The 15,936-nt window shown below is 39.2% G+C and overlaps 1 protein-coding gene across 1 annotated transcript in view; it reads right to left on the reverse strand.

Moving 5' to 3' along the window:
• Positions 1–8,716: 8,716 nt before the first annotated feature.
• Positions 8,717–15,936, reverse strand: part of TES (testin LIM domain protein) — a 29,070-nt gene continuing 21,850 nt past the window's right edge. The window contains exons 4-7 of the mRNA XM_072861595.1: positions 15,548–15,877; positions 11,976–12,191; positions 11,254–11,412; positions 8,717–10,074 (exon numbers count right to left, since the gene is read on the reverse strand). Of these exons, the coding sequence (XP_072717696.1) occupies positions 9,883–10,074; positions 11,254–11,412; positions 11,976–12,191; positions 15,548–15,877 (897 nt within the window). The 3' untranslated portion in view covers positions 8,717–9,882. The remainder of the gene's footprint in view (positions 10,075–11,253; positions 11,413–11,975; positions 12,192–15,547; positions 15,878–15,936) is intronic.

The raw sequence follows: 15,936 nt of genomic DNA on the forward strand, positions 1-15,936 counted from the left end.
AATGTTTACACTGCCATACATTTCAGATGCAAGCACAGCTATACAATCAAGGCCCACCCCAAAGACAAGAGCTGTGCTGTATTATCGAAATATGTACTGGTTCTACTCTCCACTACCATACAAGGCAGCTCTGCATTCCTGCTGATAACCTTTTATTACCTCCTAAGTTATCCAGATCACTGCTGGATTTCTTGAACTTCATGGAATGATTACAGGCTTCATAAATATAAACCTCAAATTCTGTTTGGCAGTTTCGTATGGGAGTGCCAAAATGAGGAAAATAAAAAGTATTCCAGAAAAGACTATTAAGAGCTTTTGCATAGTAATGGCTGCAGTTATACAGTTTACAGTTTCAATAAACTTCACCAGTTAGAGTGAACCAAACCTCAAAATATCACTGTGATATTGCTATTACACCCACCTTACATAGGATGTTAGCTGAGGAACAGAATGCCCAAGGAATTTAGACAATGTCCCGTTGCATTCAGTAGAGGACTGGAATTAGATGTCAGATATTTCTGCTTTGCAGTCATAGTCTGCAGTCTACTAAACCATGCCGACTCCTTATGCCTTTAGACAGGAAGAAAGTATTACATAAAAAGGTTTCCAAACAGCTTATATTAATACTCTCAATGCATTATGACTAAATTAGAAGGGGCCAAGAGTCCATTTGTTTGCTTTAAATAAGAAATTTGTAGAGGAATATTCAGTTTTAGAGATAATTCCCCCAGCATACTAAAAAAAAAAAAAGAAAAAAAAAGAAAGAAGCGATGGAATAGATGCAAGTCCACAAAACCAGTCTGAAAAGCTTCTGAATGCATATCATACAGAGTTTTCAAATTGAAAAACGTGCATTGAATTCCTGGAATGAGAGAGATGCTGTTTGTATTCTGCCCACAATGTTCTGGCTTCCTATTCTGGAAGGCCATTAAAATGTTTTCTAAGAACTGATGAACTGTTTACTGATTTTATTCTTACTGATTATTTCTGATTTCTGTCCTGAATACACTTTGAAAGTTATTCATTAGAAATGCCTCCCAGCCTGTTTCAACTGGAACTTTAAAGCTATGGTGTTGGGTTTTTTCCATGTTTTCTTTCATGAAGATCTGTGTCCAGCTGAGACAAGTTAAGCCCCAATAGCTTCCATTGAGTCAAATTCCTACACAATCTCTTTTCTTTGCACTTGGAGACCACATAAAGGTGTAGGTACCTAAAACTTAGCTGTCAGAATGTGTCATTTTTAGGTCCAGAATTTGAAATACAGAAAAGGTTAGTGCCAAAATAACCAGCATGCTGAACACAAAGCCAGCCCACCAAAAGACACCAGTAAGAAATGCCGAAAATGCTGAACACAGATTTTTCAGCCTGTTCTGAAGCTTACTGGTGTCAGATAGAAATGGGTGCAGACCACACTAAAGTGCTCTTCAGACTGAGTCATGTGTGGATGCATTTTCCATGGGGCGGAGGGTGAGAGAGAGACGGAGACAGAGACAGGGAGACAGAGGAGTCTCTGCTCCTGTAGCCTCAGCCAGACTTGGCAGAGGGATGGAGATCTAACGTGTTAAGTTCCTACAAGTTTTGGGAAATTCGCAAAACAAGTTTTGTCTGTTAATGCTGAGCCTCTGCTGAGGCTCAGCCTCTAAAAGATGAGAGAAAATTCACATGGGCAAATGAGATCTAATGGATTTCCTAACCATGGGAAATGCTTTAGTCAGAATTTATGTATTAAACAGCAGAAAAATCTCAGACTGGAGTTCTCGCCTGCATGGAGTCTCTGCTGCCTAGTAAAATGCAGACAAGGATAGAAGTCATGAATACATTTATAAGTATGGTTTCCCAATTAGATTCTCTGAAGTCTGTAAGGGATAAACTCCTGCTGCAGCTTAATATAATACAGTTAGATTGTCAATTAATCACAAAACCACTGGGAGCTAAGCTGCTTTGGTTCAAATACTCGGGAATGCTTGTTCTGATTCCCGGGATCCAGCTGCACCTCTTCACTGGGGGCTTTGGGCTTAATCAGGGAAGACACAACGGAGCAATGATCTCAGCTGGAGGGAGAAACAGCACCTGGTGGGTAACTTTTTGTGATGTGCAATAGTGAAAACCAGGGCAGGCCGTGAGATGCAAACTAAATCACACCCCTTGTTGGAATAGGCAGGTTGGTGACTGCAACGTGGCTGGGCAAGGCCCTGAGCAGCCTGCTGTGCCCGTGAAGTTTGCCCTGCTTTGAGCAGGGCATTGGACTAGATGACCCCAGAGGTCTTTTCAGTTTAAATCTTTCTGTGATGTTATGAGCCCTCAAATCCTGAATTCACAGTTAAAAGCAACATAATTGTCTTGCCATTATTTTGCTGGAGCAAAGTGTTACCAGTGCATGAACATTTGGCTTGGATGCCTTTAGCTTTTGGAAAATTTAAGTAGACATTAGTGTCTTGCTTGTTTGGGAACGTAGGGATCGACTCAGACTTTTCCACATGCCTTCTATTGTGAACCCTGTGTTTCACTCCTGATCTGATTCCTCAGAATCAGATCTGCTTCCTAGAAGTGTCATAAAGTTAACCTCAGACAGCAGATTTCAGCATAGAACATCAGCCCATTATCACACAAAAAATGTTTTGCTTTTTTTACTTAAACGGGGCATGTCTATTAATCAACGTACAGGCATTAACTGATTAGATTTTAGATATATCGTAAGCATGCAGCATTAAGAGTGCGGATTACTGCTGAAGAACAACCTTTCCGTACCACCTGTCCTTTCGACGTCCTCTTCTCCTTATCTCACAACCTTGATTATTGCAGGCTGTTCCCTAAGCTCATGGCCCATTTTCTACCCATAGCAATTAAACAGCATTATCCACTTTCCTTGTTTAGAGCAATCGCCCTTTGCCACCTTAAGCTTTCTACCTTTTCCGAGTAAGTCAAAATTATTCCAGAGTGCCTCCATGAGTCAGCATTACCTCCTCTGGCTTATTTCACTTTTTCCCCCCCTTTTCCCACTCTGCTCATGTTCATCCTAAAATACCTCGCCTGTGCCTTCTCCTCCTATCCAAAATCATGATCATGCTGTTTTCCACTCCTGCACAGCCTCCTGGATTTACAGGCCCCTCCTCAGCTTATTCCTTTCTTAAAACCTTCAGAACATCTCTTTCAGTTCAAAACTTCTTTTTTCCTGCCGAGTATTTCCCAGGGTCTTGCCTTGTGGGTGCAGCACGTGTGCTGAGCGTAGCACAGACGGCATCTGCTGGGTAACTGAAGAACATCATGTGGCTGCTGTGAAGATATCAATTACTGCAAACATACAAGTCAAGTCTTGATTCATGTAAATGACTCATCCAGGGCAACCAATAAATAGTCTTGATATTTTATGGTGACGCTACATTTTTTTTTTTAACAAACAAAAAGTTAACAAATATATGAAGCTTGACTAGTTTCTCATAAACTGGGTGCAAAAGTTTTCAACAACAATGCTAGGCTTGAAGCCAAATCTGAACAATGCTGGGCTTAATCTGTAGCAGAAACGTCCTCTTATTTCAATCGTTTTTCACTTGTTTAGGGGGGAGGCAATGGAGGAAACTCTGATCTGTTACATCTTGTTGTGATTTCTTGTAGCAACCACAAAACTCAGCACTGCTGCTCAGGGAAGCAGGTACTGCCCAGGTGCTTGCCAGAGTGCAGAGTAAAAAGTATCTGGCTCATTTTTGGTGATTTAAGCAGTGAACGCAGGGTGGCAATCTACAGTCTCAGTCTAGTCCTGTCTCAGATGGTTTTGGACATTTGTTCCGTGAAGTTCCTTTATCCATCGTTTTGTTAATAAAGACATTGAAAAAATGAACATGTTATTTTCAGTACTTTGACTAAATTTTTTTCTCTCCACTTCTCCTGGATTGTTGATGATCTTTACATGATTTGTTTTCCATTTAACACCTACTTCTGGGACCTCTTTGGCAGTACAATTAATTTTATTAAGTACCATTCTTAAGCCTTATACTTAATTAATAAACTCAATGTACTTATTTACTGAAGGAATGAGTAAAGACAGTTTCAGAAGGTCCTGGGCTATAGGCTTTTTTGGCCCCAGCACTTAGAAGCAGTAGGGTAATAGATGTGACATGTGAAAGTGGATGATCACTTACAGCCTTTGTAAGCATGGAGAGTCTCCAGTTTTATACCATTAGCAAGCAGCTATTTGCAAGACTGAAAATCACCGAACCTAGCTCTGTGTAATCCTACTCACTGCTGACTGCTAATGACACAGCGATACAATTTTAAGAGCACAAGGGAATTTCAGCTAACATTCAAAACCAGATATTGGCTGTCTCGTGTAGTTTAGGTTGACTATGACATTCTTAATTGCTGCAGCCTGCCTCCAACAGCCGGCATGAAGAGTGCCTGCTCAGTGGTGACACACCACAGCTTGGTGGTTGGGACGTTCTCCCAAAAGATGCGAGGCAGAATTTGGAGTTGAAATGCTTGAGGACAACCTCGCATCCAGACTTCCCATTTCTGGAAGCAAATGCTTCACTCATCCAGAGATACAACAGAAGGTGAACACACCCTCCCTGTGTTTCACACAGAAAACTATAATGAAAATGATGTTTGTGCTCAGTGGAGTATGGCAGGTATGTGGGCAGCAAGCCTTACACCAGCAGCTGGACTGGGTTCCTGCCAGTTCTAGGACAAAACGGCACTCTACAGTCCTGACACATGAAGAGGTGTGGAGGCCTAGCAGAAGATTTTCTATTGGCCTGTCACATCTTTTTCCACACACAAAAGCATTCATATATATTGATGTGAATCAGACCGGAATCTTCTCTGATAGTGCTTTGCTTGGGCTGGGAAAGAAGACCACACTGGCCCCAGTGACCCACTGGACTGCTCTTGTGGAGGTGATTTTTATGATGGCTTTCACTGAGATGCCACAGGGTATGGGGCTCTGCTGTGGTGGGAGAGCACACCCAGAACCTGAGGGCATCATAGAGGAATTCTCAAATTTTTGGAGCAAGTCCCTGCCCTTGAACTGCTGCATCCTCATACTAGCTCCCTTCACCCTGTTCTTACAGGACAGCCATTCTGCCCCTGTTCTCCTGGAGAGCCTGCTGCTAGTTGAATTGTTGACCCTTTCCTGGACTGCCAGTCTCCTCTTTGCCACTCGCTGCTAGCTCTAGCATCCCAAAACCAGGCTAAACTTGGCAGAGGTTGTTGAACCAAGCATTAACACCCTCCCATCCCTACCTCAGCAGTTTTTCTGGGAATGGATGGTCTAGAGCTTCCAAGCACCTCAAGTTAGTCCTCAATGTGAACAGTTTTGTGCTAACGGTCATTACTGCAACAAAGCCAGATAATTTTGCTTCACACCATCAGCCGTGTTCTGTAACACTCAATACCTAGGATTCTGCAGGAAAAGGGGAAGTTGCTGTATCGGTTTTGCTCATGAGCATGTCATTTTAAGAGACAGAAACATTAGATTTCCAGAGGTTAAACATACACATAAAAAGCTGCTTAAAGCATGTTTTCTTTTTCTTTCTAGTATGTGTATAACCATAATAAGTTTGAGATGCAATCCTAATCTCAATAAAAGTTATAGGTTATCCTACCACGTATAAATATCTGTCCCTAATTCAAAGATGCATTTATTTAGCCTTGTTCTTTTAAAGTTATAGATGTTGTGGTTTTGACAAAGCCTTTGCCACCCTGGACTTTACAGATCCTCAGGATAACACTTCCTTAAACAAAAGGCAATATTGGATTCTGACTATATAATGGTAGTAGCAGTCTCATGAAATCCAAAGCTAACTGCAGCTGTATGCTAAGGTGCCCTCCAAAATACCATCCTGTATAGCACTGACTCGGCCTTGACTTTGCCTCATCACAGCAAAAGGAAATGGTTTGCCTGGAGTTCACAAAAAAGGTATTTTTGTAGCAGTGAGCCATAAACAATAAGGAAAATCTTGTTCTTTGTACCAAGAGAGCTACAATGGCACTACCGCTTTTTCTTCATTCACATTGTAAAGACTCCAATTAATGCACTAATATTTGGAATGACATACACAAGGAAATTTTACTATATAAACCAGTTAAAAAAAAGATTAAAACGTAACTGTGCTAAGAGCCCTTCATGTGCATACAAATCCATATCTCCTGAAGAGCAGTGGGAGTTATTGATGCTAAGAGTGCCACTGACCTCCTTTGCTCTCAGAGCACTGAAGATGATGTGTTGCGATGCTTGTGGTGCTGGTGAAGGTTCCTGGCCTCTGTGGTCAACCAAGGTAATACCCAGACACTCCAACGAAGGTTACAAATAGGTTAAGTGAAGCAGGACTTAACAATAATCTCAATGGCATTTCACCTTGTCTGCCATTTTTGGGCACTAGGCAAATTTCAAAATTTCAGGGTGTGTTAGAAGTGTAAATGGACAGAACCCTGGTGATTTTAAGGGTTTTTTTGAAAAGGCTGACTGCTACTGCTATACCAAAAAGAAAAATCAAGTTCCCAGATGTCCCAGTTAGGTCAGTGACAGGATAGTCTCTCTGGTGCCTTCTGCTGCAATGGCTTAAGCTACCTCCGCTTTTGTTTAATCTCTATTTTTAAAATTGTTGTTCTACTGTACAGTCATACTTGTTCTCCACACCTAGTTGCTAAAAACACAACTCTACTCTAGAAACGCCAACTTGGAGTCTAACAACCTACGTTGTCACAGTAGCCACTTAACATACAACACAGAACGTAAAGCTACGACAGGCAGAAAGTTACATCCTGAAGGTAAGTTTGGGCTTTTCCTTCTCACACATGCTGATAGCAACAAGGCCAAATGCATCTTCTGCTGTGAATCTTTGTCTTCATTTGGTGCTCAACATGTGAAGAGTTAAAAATCAAATATGTCATTCTAGCAGTGACATGACAAATAGAGCTCACTAAGTGCCTCTTCGGGCTCTTTCTTGCAGCCAGTTACTCTTATTTTCAGAAATAGTTGTGTTGGTATAACAAGTGCTTATAAGGCTTAAGGGTAGAACTTCAGCTTTCATACTTTGAGTTCAAAATTTCATCTGCAAAGTATGTACTTCCAGCTTCTATTCCTAGCTTACTAAGATAGATAGATAGATCCAAAGGGACCTCCATGATAAAATAGCCGAAAAATAAAGAGAACAAAAAACCCCACTTAACTGCCAATATTTTTATTATGGCAGTGACAGAATGAAATCTCCTGAGTGCTTATATTCAAGCTCCAGTGTACTGACGTATCTTTCAGCTAACGCTAAAAGCATTGTTCCTGAAGATAAATTCCTTCCTAGCTCATTACAAAAAACTGTTTAGCACTCCTAATTATCTTCTGAACTATTATGTAGTCACACAGCAGCATCTTTGTGTCCTCTCAGTATCATCTGCACATTACACTTGACCTTCCTAAGACATGATCCTTTCCAGTTACTGCACAGAGATTAAACTTTAGCAGAAGCACCTAGATGCATCAGGTTCCAGGGAAGAGGACCAGAAAGGAGCAAGCAGGCAAGGGAAGATTAAGATTCTCAAGAAGAGCTAGCTAAAGACAGCAAGCCAGCATGCTTCAGAAGAGGCATGAAAAAGCCAGTCCCAGAAGATGATGGACTATTGAGATGTTTGGTGTGACATGAATTTCCTTAGCAATTATGTCTTGATGGCATGAGGAAGTCCTGAGGTAATGCCTGCTTATCCTTTTAAATGAAGGTTACACAATAATAGAGTTTAATAAACAAAACCACACAGAACAAGATTTAAAGTGAAAATTAAGACTGTCATCAGTGCAAGCAATCACATTAATGAGAAACAGAGCTGTTAAATGGGGCAGCAAGAGAGGGGCAGGGAAAGTTGCACAACAGCTTTTCACAGGGAGTTCTTTATAAAAATCAGCTACATCTTTCTAGAATAGATATTAGTGAGAGGGTGAGGACTGATCCATTCAAGACAAGTGAAATCCAGACACTATTAAGCCATCCTTATAGATAATGATTAAATAAGACCTTATCCCACCCCCCAAATGGCATTCTCACAGCATGTCCTGCTACAGATTAAGGAGCACTTAAACGGAAATACCTTCTCTTACTGAGCCATCCTGGTTTTCCTTTTTTTTTTAAAAAAAATGCAAATCTAGCAAGAATACAGCCCCATTAGTATGAGCTGAAAGACATCCTGGGGATCCCTGAGAACAGCTGTACAGGCTTCCAGAACACAGACCTAAAGTTTACATCTCAATTTAGATAACATACAAAGTATGTATCTCACACCACTGTCTTAGTTTTGCAGTACTCAAAGGATCATAATGCACTTTATTTTCTCAGCACATTAGCATAGAATCACCTGTGTGAATTCAAAACTTCCCATGCTATGCCTTAAAATATAATTAAAGCCATAGTTTGTGAACAAAAAGTAAATTCACACTAGGTTTTGAAGTTGTGTATTTGTTGGAACAAGACTCATTGTTTTGTGCCTATAAGCACATGAACAATATTACACAAGACAGTAAGCACTTTACAGTAATACAGGCCTTAAGTGTTTGGTTTTTTTTTTAAATAATGTCAAAGCTAGGGAGAAGTATGGAAACATTCCCCCTCCTCTTTGCCTCCCCTAAAGGGGATTCAACAAGAACAGAATTAGTAGACAACTCAAGTGAACAACGCTAATTTTTATTTGTAGGTGTTACCCATAAAACTTAAAGAAAGAGCTGAACATAAGACTTGCATAGATTTTTTTTAAATTTTATTTATTGTTTTTTAGGCCAAAGACTCTCCATTCACTGTTTGGCACAAAGATAGCTAACAAGTTTCACTGTTGATCTGTAATTCTTAAGAAAAAGAAAGAGAACCACACATTTGGTTTATCTAGTAAACAAAGCGAATACACAGCTGTGATTTTTTCATTCAAATACTGGAAGTCTTCTGGGAAAGACTTCTTTGCACTTTGGTTAAGAACTTAGAAGTCAAAAGCCTAAGTATGATCCTTTTGCAAAATTACATTCTTGGAAATGCATACGGTATTGTGTGCCACATCCCTCTGATAGAAGGCACAATTTATGAAAAGAACATTCATGAAAACAGAAGCCAGTTCTGAAAGGATAAGTGACACCCACTAAAGTTGGTGGATTTTTTTTTTTAAATCTGGGCAAGACCTCCTTTTATATTTTCTCCCTCTGCCCCCAAATAAATCTGTAAAGTAACTTCAACATTTATAAAATGAAAACTTTTCCAGGCATCAACAGTTATAAGACAGACAAACATGAGCTAACACAGTTTTCTACTGGTGCAGAGTTACTTTACAAACTAGATGTGAGAGTAGTCACTATCCCTCAAGAACCCATGTTTCAACAACAAGCAAATGATTACAGACTTTTCTTTTAAGCTTCATTCTCCCTGCATACTTGAGGTCTCGTTAACAAAATTGTATGTGGCAGTAAAGCTGATCATTTTGTCTAAAGTGCTTGATGAAAGCAGGGAAACTATAAAAATGATAAATTAGTGAAACCAAAAGTGGAAGAGTTACATTTATCATACAAAACAAGAAAAACTGGAGCATTTTCACATTCTCTTCTTCCAATAGACAAGACACAGCAAAAAGATCCTCCATGGTGAAGAGCTCCCTTAAAGTGTATATAGTTCACAATACATTTTTTCTGACATTTCTGAGATAAAGTCATTTGACATAAGACTCAGGAACAATATTCCAAAAAAGAAAGTATTACAGCTAAGAAATGAAGATTACATAGCAAGTTTTAGTCATTAAAAAAAAATCTTTGGAAAAATGCTATTTAATACTTTCAATAATTTTAAATGCCCCGATACTGTATATTTTACAGTAGAAATGCAAGAGCCTTTGGAATGCAGCAATGCTTGGTTCTGTGCACGTCTTCTCTTAAGACATCATCTTTTTCTTACATTCCACTGAGCAAAAGACCATCCCTTCCACCGGCATGAACTTCTGGCCAATTAGACACTTGCTGCAACAGGAACACAAGAAGCATTCCTGCGTAGCGTGCCAGTTGAAGTTGTTGTATGTCACACGCTGAACTTCTGGATCTATAGCATTATGACAGCCTTGGCAGATCTGTTTAGAAACAAAATGACACTTTAGAGGCATACACATCCTCTCTACAAGTCCAATAAAAGCTGGAATTCTTAGGTGTTTTTGGAGAAGAGAGACAGGTGTTAAAAGAAGCCTTTGAAATAAGTCTGCAGCTTTTGATTTTCCTTTATTTTTAAAGCAGAGTTCCCAATCAAAATGCAGCTGAGGACACAAAACGATAATAAAATGCACCTAAGTTAGTTGCTGCTGGGACTAGACTTAGACAGTTATGATGGTTAGGATTTCCCAATGCCCAAATAATAGTAAAATCTTGTCATGCCAAACAGCACAGATCTTCATATATGAACCCATACATTTGAAGAGATTAGTTACAAATCTTGTTGTGTATTGGCAATGCCAAAGAGTTAGGGGTTTCTAGAAAGTCTTGTATGCAATTCATCTTAAAATCCAGTTGTCAAAAATTATCATTTAGATTAAGAAAGTTAGTGTCTTAAGAGGAAAAAAAGCCTCTCCAAAAGATAATTCCTACCTCAGAATATTATTAATTGCCAGCTTGAGATAATAGTTTTCCCCTCCATTAACTATATAAATAGTCTAGATGCACATTAGACTGAACTCCCAACTAATAGCTAGTTAATTGGTAGATACGAATGGACCATCATCTCAGATCAGAGTTCCTAGCCTACCTAGGAATAGAGAACTACCATCCTTTCACAAACTTCTAGCTTTACCCTGTCAGTCGCTCTCCTTTATAACTCATGTGGTTAGAAATACAAAGAAACAAAGTACCTAGATTGCAGTTGCCACTACAGACTTTTAGCACCAGCTGAAGTTGAATCCCACTAGTCATAATGAGCTATGATTGACACGAACTAAATGTTTAGCAGCATTACTCATCTTCACCTACTTTACTCCTCATGTTAAAAAATCCTGCTTCACCACTGGCAAAGTTAAAGGTATTTTCAGAACAGCCTCCCCCCCCACCAGTGGCTTTTGTTCAAGTTTATGAATTGACAAAATACTTGTCTGCTTTTGGAAAAAAAAAACTTAAAGCAGAAAAAGATGACTGACTTGAGCCTAAACTTGCATGCAATTTATACTCTTCCGATACTCCCAACACTGGGAGAAAGTATGAGTTTCAAGCTCCATAAATGTACATTCCCTTCCTTCACAGCACCAACACGTGTGGAAGGATCTTACCGCAGCATGGTTCTTCACGTAGCAAGGTTTGCAGACTGGCTTGTCATTCACCATTACATAGATTTCCCCAGCTAACACGCAGTCACAGTCAAAACAGCAGAAGTGTTTCAGATGCCAGTTTTGACCTTCCGCTTGAGTATATTCATTGCTGAATATTAGCTATGAGGAAGATACAAACAAATATTAATATATGCATTTGAATAGTATTTCTTTTAATAAAGCTAGCCTCAGGATGTTTCATAATTTCAAGGAACTCCTGGTGATTCCACTGCTTCAAATTATTTCAACAAAACGAATGCATTCACTTGTTTGACTGTTTTCCAAAAGCCTCCATTTCGTTTATCAAGAGCCCATAGATGCCAGAGACACCAGGCAGGCTGTTCTCTGTATGCTCCACAAGGCGTAATTTAGTAAGGTGCTCCCCCTAGTGCCCTTCATGAGGGAACAACTGCATAATTGGGACTTCGGAGAAGAATTTGCACTCATGTATTACATCCGACGTCCCTGTAGACCGCACAAAATCCCCACCAAATCCAAAGCAAACTATGGATCTTCCTGAGTGTGGAGTGTCCGTATCAGTTTCAGGTCCTTGCAACTACGATCAGCTAAAACTGGTAAAGTCACATCATCTCCCTGCACTGAAATATTTCACTAAAAGTCATATTCACTTCTCAGGGGAACAAACCTGTGCGCTAAAAACAAAGGACTAGGATATTTCCTACCTCATCACATCCAGCACAGCGGGGTTTTTCGCTATCACAATAATGTCTTCCACAGTACAGGTTACCATTCTTCCAGAAATAGATCATGTCTACTAGAAGTTCACTGCAGGTGCAACAGACAAAACAAGCTGGGTGCCACAATTTGTCATATCCAGCACGTTCTGCATAGACAGCTGGGTCACCTTCTTTCATGTTCAGTTTGCAGCGATAGCAGGACTGGAGAGAAGTTATTACCAAGTTAAATAAGTCTTTGAAGAGGTACATTTATAGCAATTACATATTTCTGACATATTAAATAAATCCCACCTTCCCAGACTGAGATTAAAGCATTAGTTTATTCTCATGATCCGATAGTAGTGTGACATGATGCCACAGTACAGGTTTAACTAAGCAATTCAAGATGATGTACATTCTACTGACATAGCACTAGCTCTACTTAAATGGATTATTGTATTTTGCCATATTGACATTCTTGCAACCACAGTCCAGTTCTTAGGAAAACAACACCACGCAATTAAAATTCATGTTATGTTCTATGAGACTTGCATACTCAAGAATAAGGAAAGAATAATAAGAAGCCTCCAAAGCTAACTGACTAGACTATGACTAGAACACATGACAAGAAAGTGGCTGTACTTACAGGTCATGAGAAGATCAAGCCATATCTGCATCAGTAGTGAGACAAAAATTTGTGAGTATTTCAAACTCATTCTGTTTAAAGCTGTGTTCTAGGGATATGCTAGTCACTCATGGCTGTTATCCAACAGTCTGTGATTAATGACCTTAGGATGGGGAGAGTGATTATGGAAAAGGGACTACAAAGTTTATGAACACAGCTACACTATAAATAGTTCCAAAATGTTCATAGTCAGTCTTCTGCCCTACACCTGCTTACAGAGAGGGTTTTGTCATCAATTCAAAAAACACAGGTGGTTTATGTTACTGAAACAAACATTTTAATCTACAGTTTAATCACCAGTTTGGCATTTCCTGCACTCCAGTTGGTGCGTGGACTGGGCTGAACACCCTGGGAAGGTTTTCTGTGATTCACATCACTACAAGCCCAGCCACAAATGGCCTCAGTTTTCAATTCTGTGTACACATATCTATGTCTCTATATCTATCTCTGTATTTTAATTTTTTTTTCTCTCAGTTGTAAGGCATATTGATCGGATCCCCACACTTGTTTCAGACAAGCAATTTCAAAATATACATGGAAAGACATCACAAGGGGAGGAAGAAGAACTGGGAACAGAATGAAAGGGAAACTAATGAAAGGGGAAATGTAAATATATATGTATATAAAGCTTTTTGACTCTTCTTTCTACTTTAGACCTCATATTCCAAGAGGAGTAAGTTGGAAGGTTTAGTAGTTGTATGGACCCCGATCAAGGCAAGACAGTTTACCTACCATTTGCAACATCCCCAGCCTAGGTGATTAAAAGGTGCATAGAGAACTGCTTCTTAACAAGATGAAAATATACTGAATATCCATTTTTTCTGTTATTCAGCTTTCAATCATGGTGAAAGATTTTTTTTTTTTAAAACAGAGGCAATTATTATTAGTATGTTTACACTAATAGTGGAGACCTGTTTGCTTTTGTTTTGTTGTTGTTTTTTTTAAAAAAAACACGTTTAAAAGAATTGCAATCCATTTCTGTAAGAAAGTTATTTCTTCAAGAGATTCTATTTACCACAGCTAGAGGAATACATGCTTTCAGACTCAGTCTGAAAGACAACGTACAAGAAAATTTGGAGAACAAAGATGCAGCACTAATGGACAGAAAAAAGTGTAGACAAGGATGGCAATTTTTCTACAAGGTATTTAAGCGCTCTTCTCTGTATCAGTTTATTTTGAACTGTTAAAAAAAAGAAGTTCAGATAGTGCTACAGCATATAGCTGAGATTAAGTCACATTGCAGAAATCAGACAAAAAATACTTAAAAATAATATATCTAAATCCTTATTATTTAGCCCAGGGTAAACTCAGTACCTAACAATAGACAAGCAACATGAATGTTTACTTACACTATTAAACACTGCTAAGCTTTTCTAAATCACTGTGCATAGTGATGAGATATGCCTGGCCTAAACAGCAGGAGGTATACTCAAGTGCTTGAGTAAAGAAAACTTTGGAAGTGATAAATAGGTGGAATGTAAAAACAAAGCACCTTTTGATACAATTACTCAAGAGGACAGAGAGCCTCCTGCGCCTGACTTAACGTAGTCCAAGCCAGTTGGCCAGCAGGGTACAATGCAAGGTATGTATTTCTGTAGGTCTTTCTCAAGGAGGTAAGTGAAGAATTGCTGTGAAACTGAAGTAACACAGCAGGAGAGGCTGGGTTACACAAAATGACAGCAGCCTACTCAAGGCACAATCAAATAACTTTTTAGTATCTTAGAATCTCCACAAGAAGATAATGGCAAAAATAACTGAATAATTAATTTTAGAAAGTAGCTACAGGTAACCAAATGGCACAGCATATGACTGATTAAGGTAAGTTTTAGCTTTGAACATGCCCACTTAAGTGTTAGTTTTCCATATGAATTACACCAGAAGTAATATACTGTGGCAGTTTAAAAACAAACAAAACCACATCAAAAGCAGCACACAACACCCCCCAATAAGACAGAAAGCCATATTCTACAACCGTGTCAAACAACAAACTTTTATCTCCATCTAGAAATTATATATTCATTTTCTGTAAGTAACCTGGAAACAAATAATTTTTGGGATTCACACAAAATAGCAACATTTCTGGAAATCAAGTTATAGGAGCTTTTGCCACTCTGAAGTGAATGTCTAACTTCACTAAATTAAATTAAAGTTACATCAGTAATCCTACCCCTATTTTGTATTCATAATTGGTAGCAGACATGCACATCAGAAGTCAGCAAGTTATGTCAGAAATACTTTATTAAGGCTATAGTTTTAGAAATATAAATGAAAACTGGGTAATTTTACATACCTTATTTTTTGTTGAGCTATTACAAGGCAGAAGTCAGATGCCAAAGAAAATAATAGATAAAAAAGAGATAGATCTGAATATGAAAAGAAGGCTAGTCAAAACAGCCATTATACAGCTTGGCTTGTTGGACATGGGAGGGAGAGGTGTTACTTTATTATTTCTTAGATTCATTTAATTTTAAACAAGATTTGTCAAGTGGGTAATTTCGGTGCTCTTCCAAGAAAGAGGAGAAAACAGGCTTCTAAAATTAAACTAAACTCTTGAGGAGAAAAGTGTAGCAATTAGTCTGTAAGACTACACAAGTTTCTTGATTATTATTCTGTAAAAGCCACCCTGCAATGCTATATCTCCAAGCCAACATGTTTTTGCAACAAGGATGAAGAGGTCACTTTGGAAGATATTTGCTGCAATGCATTAAATACAGTCAAAACCCAGGGCGCTGTGCAGACATTCACAATATTTTCCAGTTCCCCTTCTTTTCGTTCCCTCCCCAGATTTTCACTATTCCAAGTTAACAAACAAGTTAATTGGGTTAAAATGACCAAAGAGAACACTCGGATAGTAATATACCTTCTTATTTTATCTTTCCTTTCTTATACTTACATACTGAGATGCCTTCTGATCTGCGGACTTGTCCTCCATCACTCCTACAGCAGCTGAGGTGCCTCTGTCACCATCGTTCACGTTCTTCTCAGCTCTCGTTTCCACCTCACCAGGGAGCTTGACATCTCCTACGCCAAGCGCCTCGTTTTTGTACTTCTTCACAAATTGTTCCATCTGCTTAACTTCATTGGGGGAGAGCTCGTGGCATTTTGAAGGATCCTGATCATGAGCAGGCAGCTGCTTAGCCAACTGCTTCTTCCTGTACTGCGCACCTTCCGAGCCAGCAACAGGCTGCTTCTCCTTGGGTAGCATCTGCATGTACTGTCTAGCCTGAACCAGGAGGAATTAGATATCAGATGCCACTTCAACTATAGACCCATCCTTTTAAG

The sequence above is a fragment of the Ciconia boyciana genome, chromosome 1 (assembly GCF_034638445.1).
Source record: "Ciconia boyciana chromosome 1, ASM3463844v1, whole genome shotgun sequence".
NCBI lineage: Eukaryota > Metazoa > Chordata > Aves > Ciconiiformes > Ciconiidae > Ciconia > Ciconia boyciana.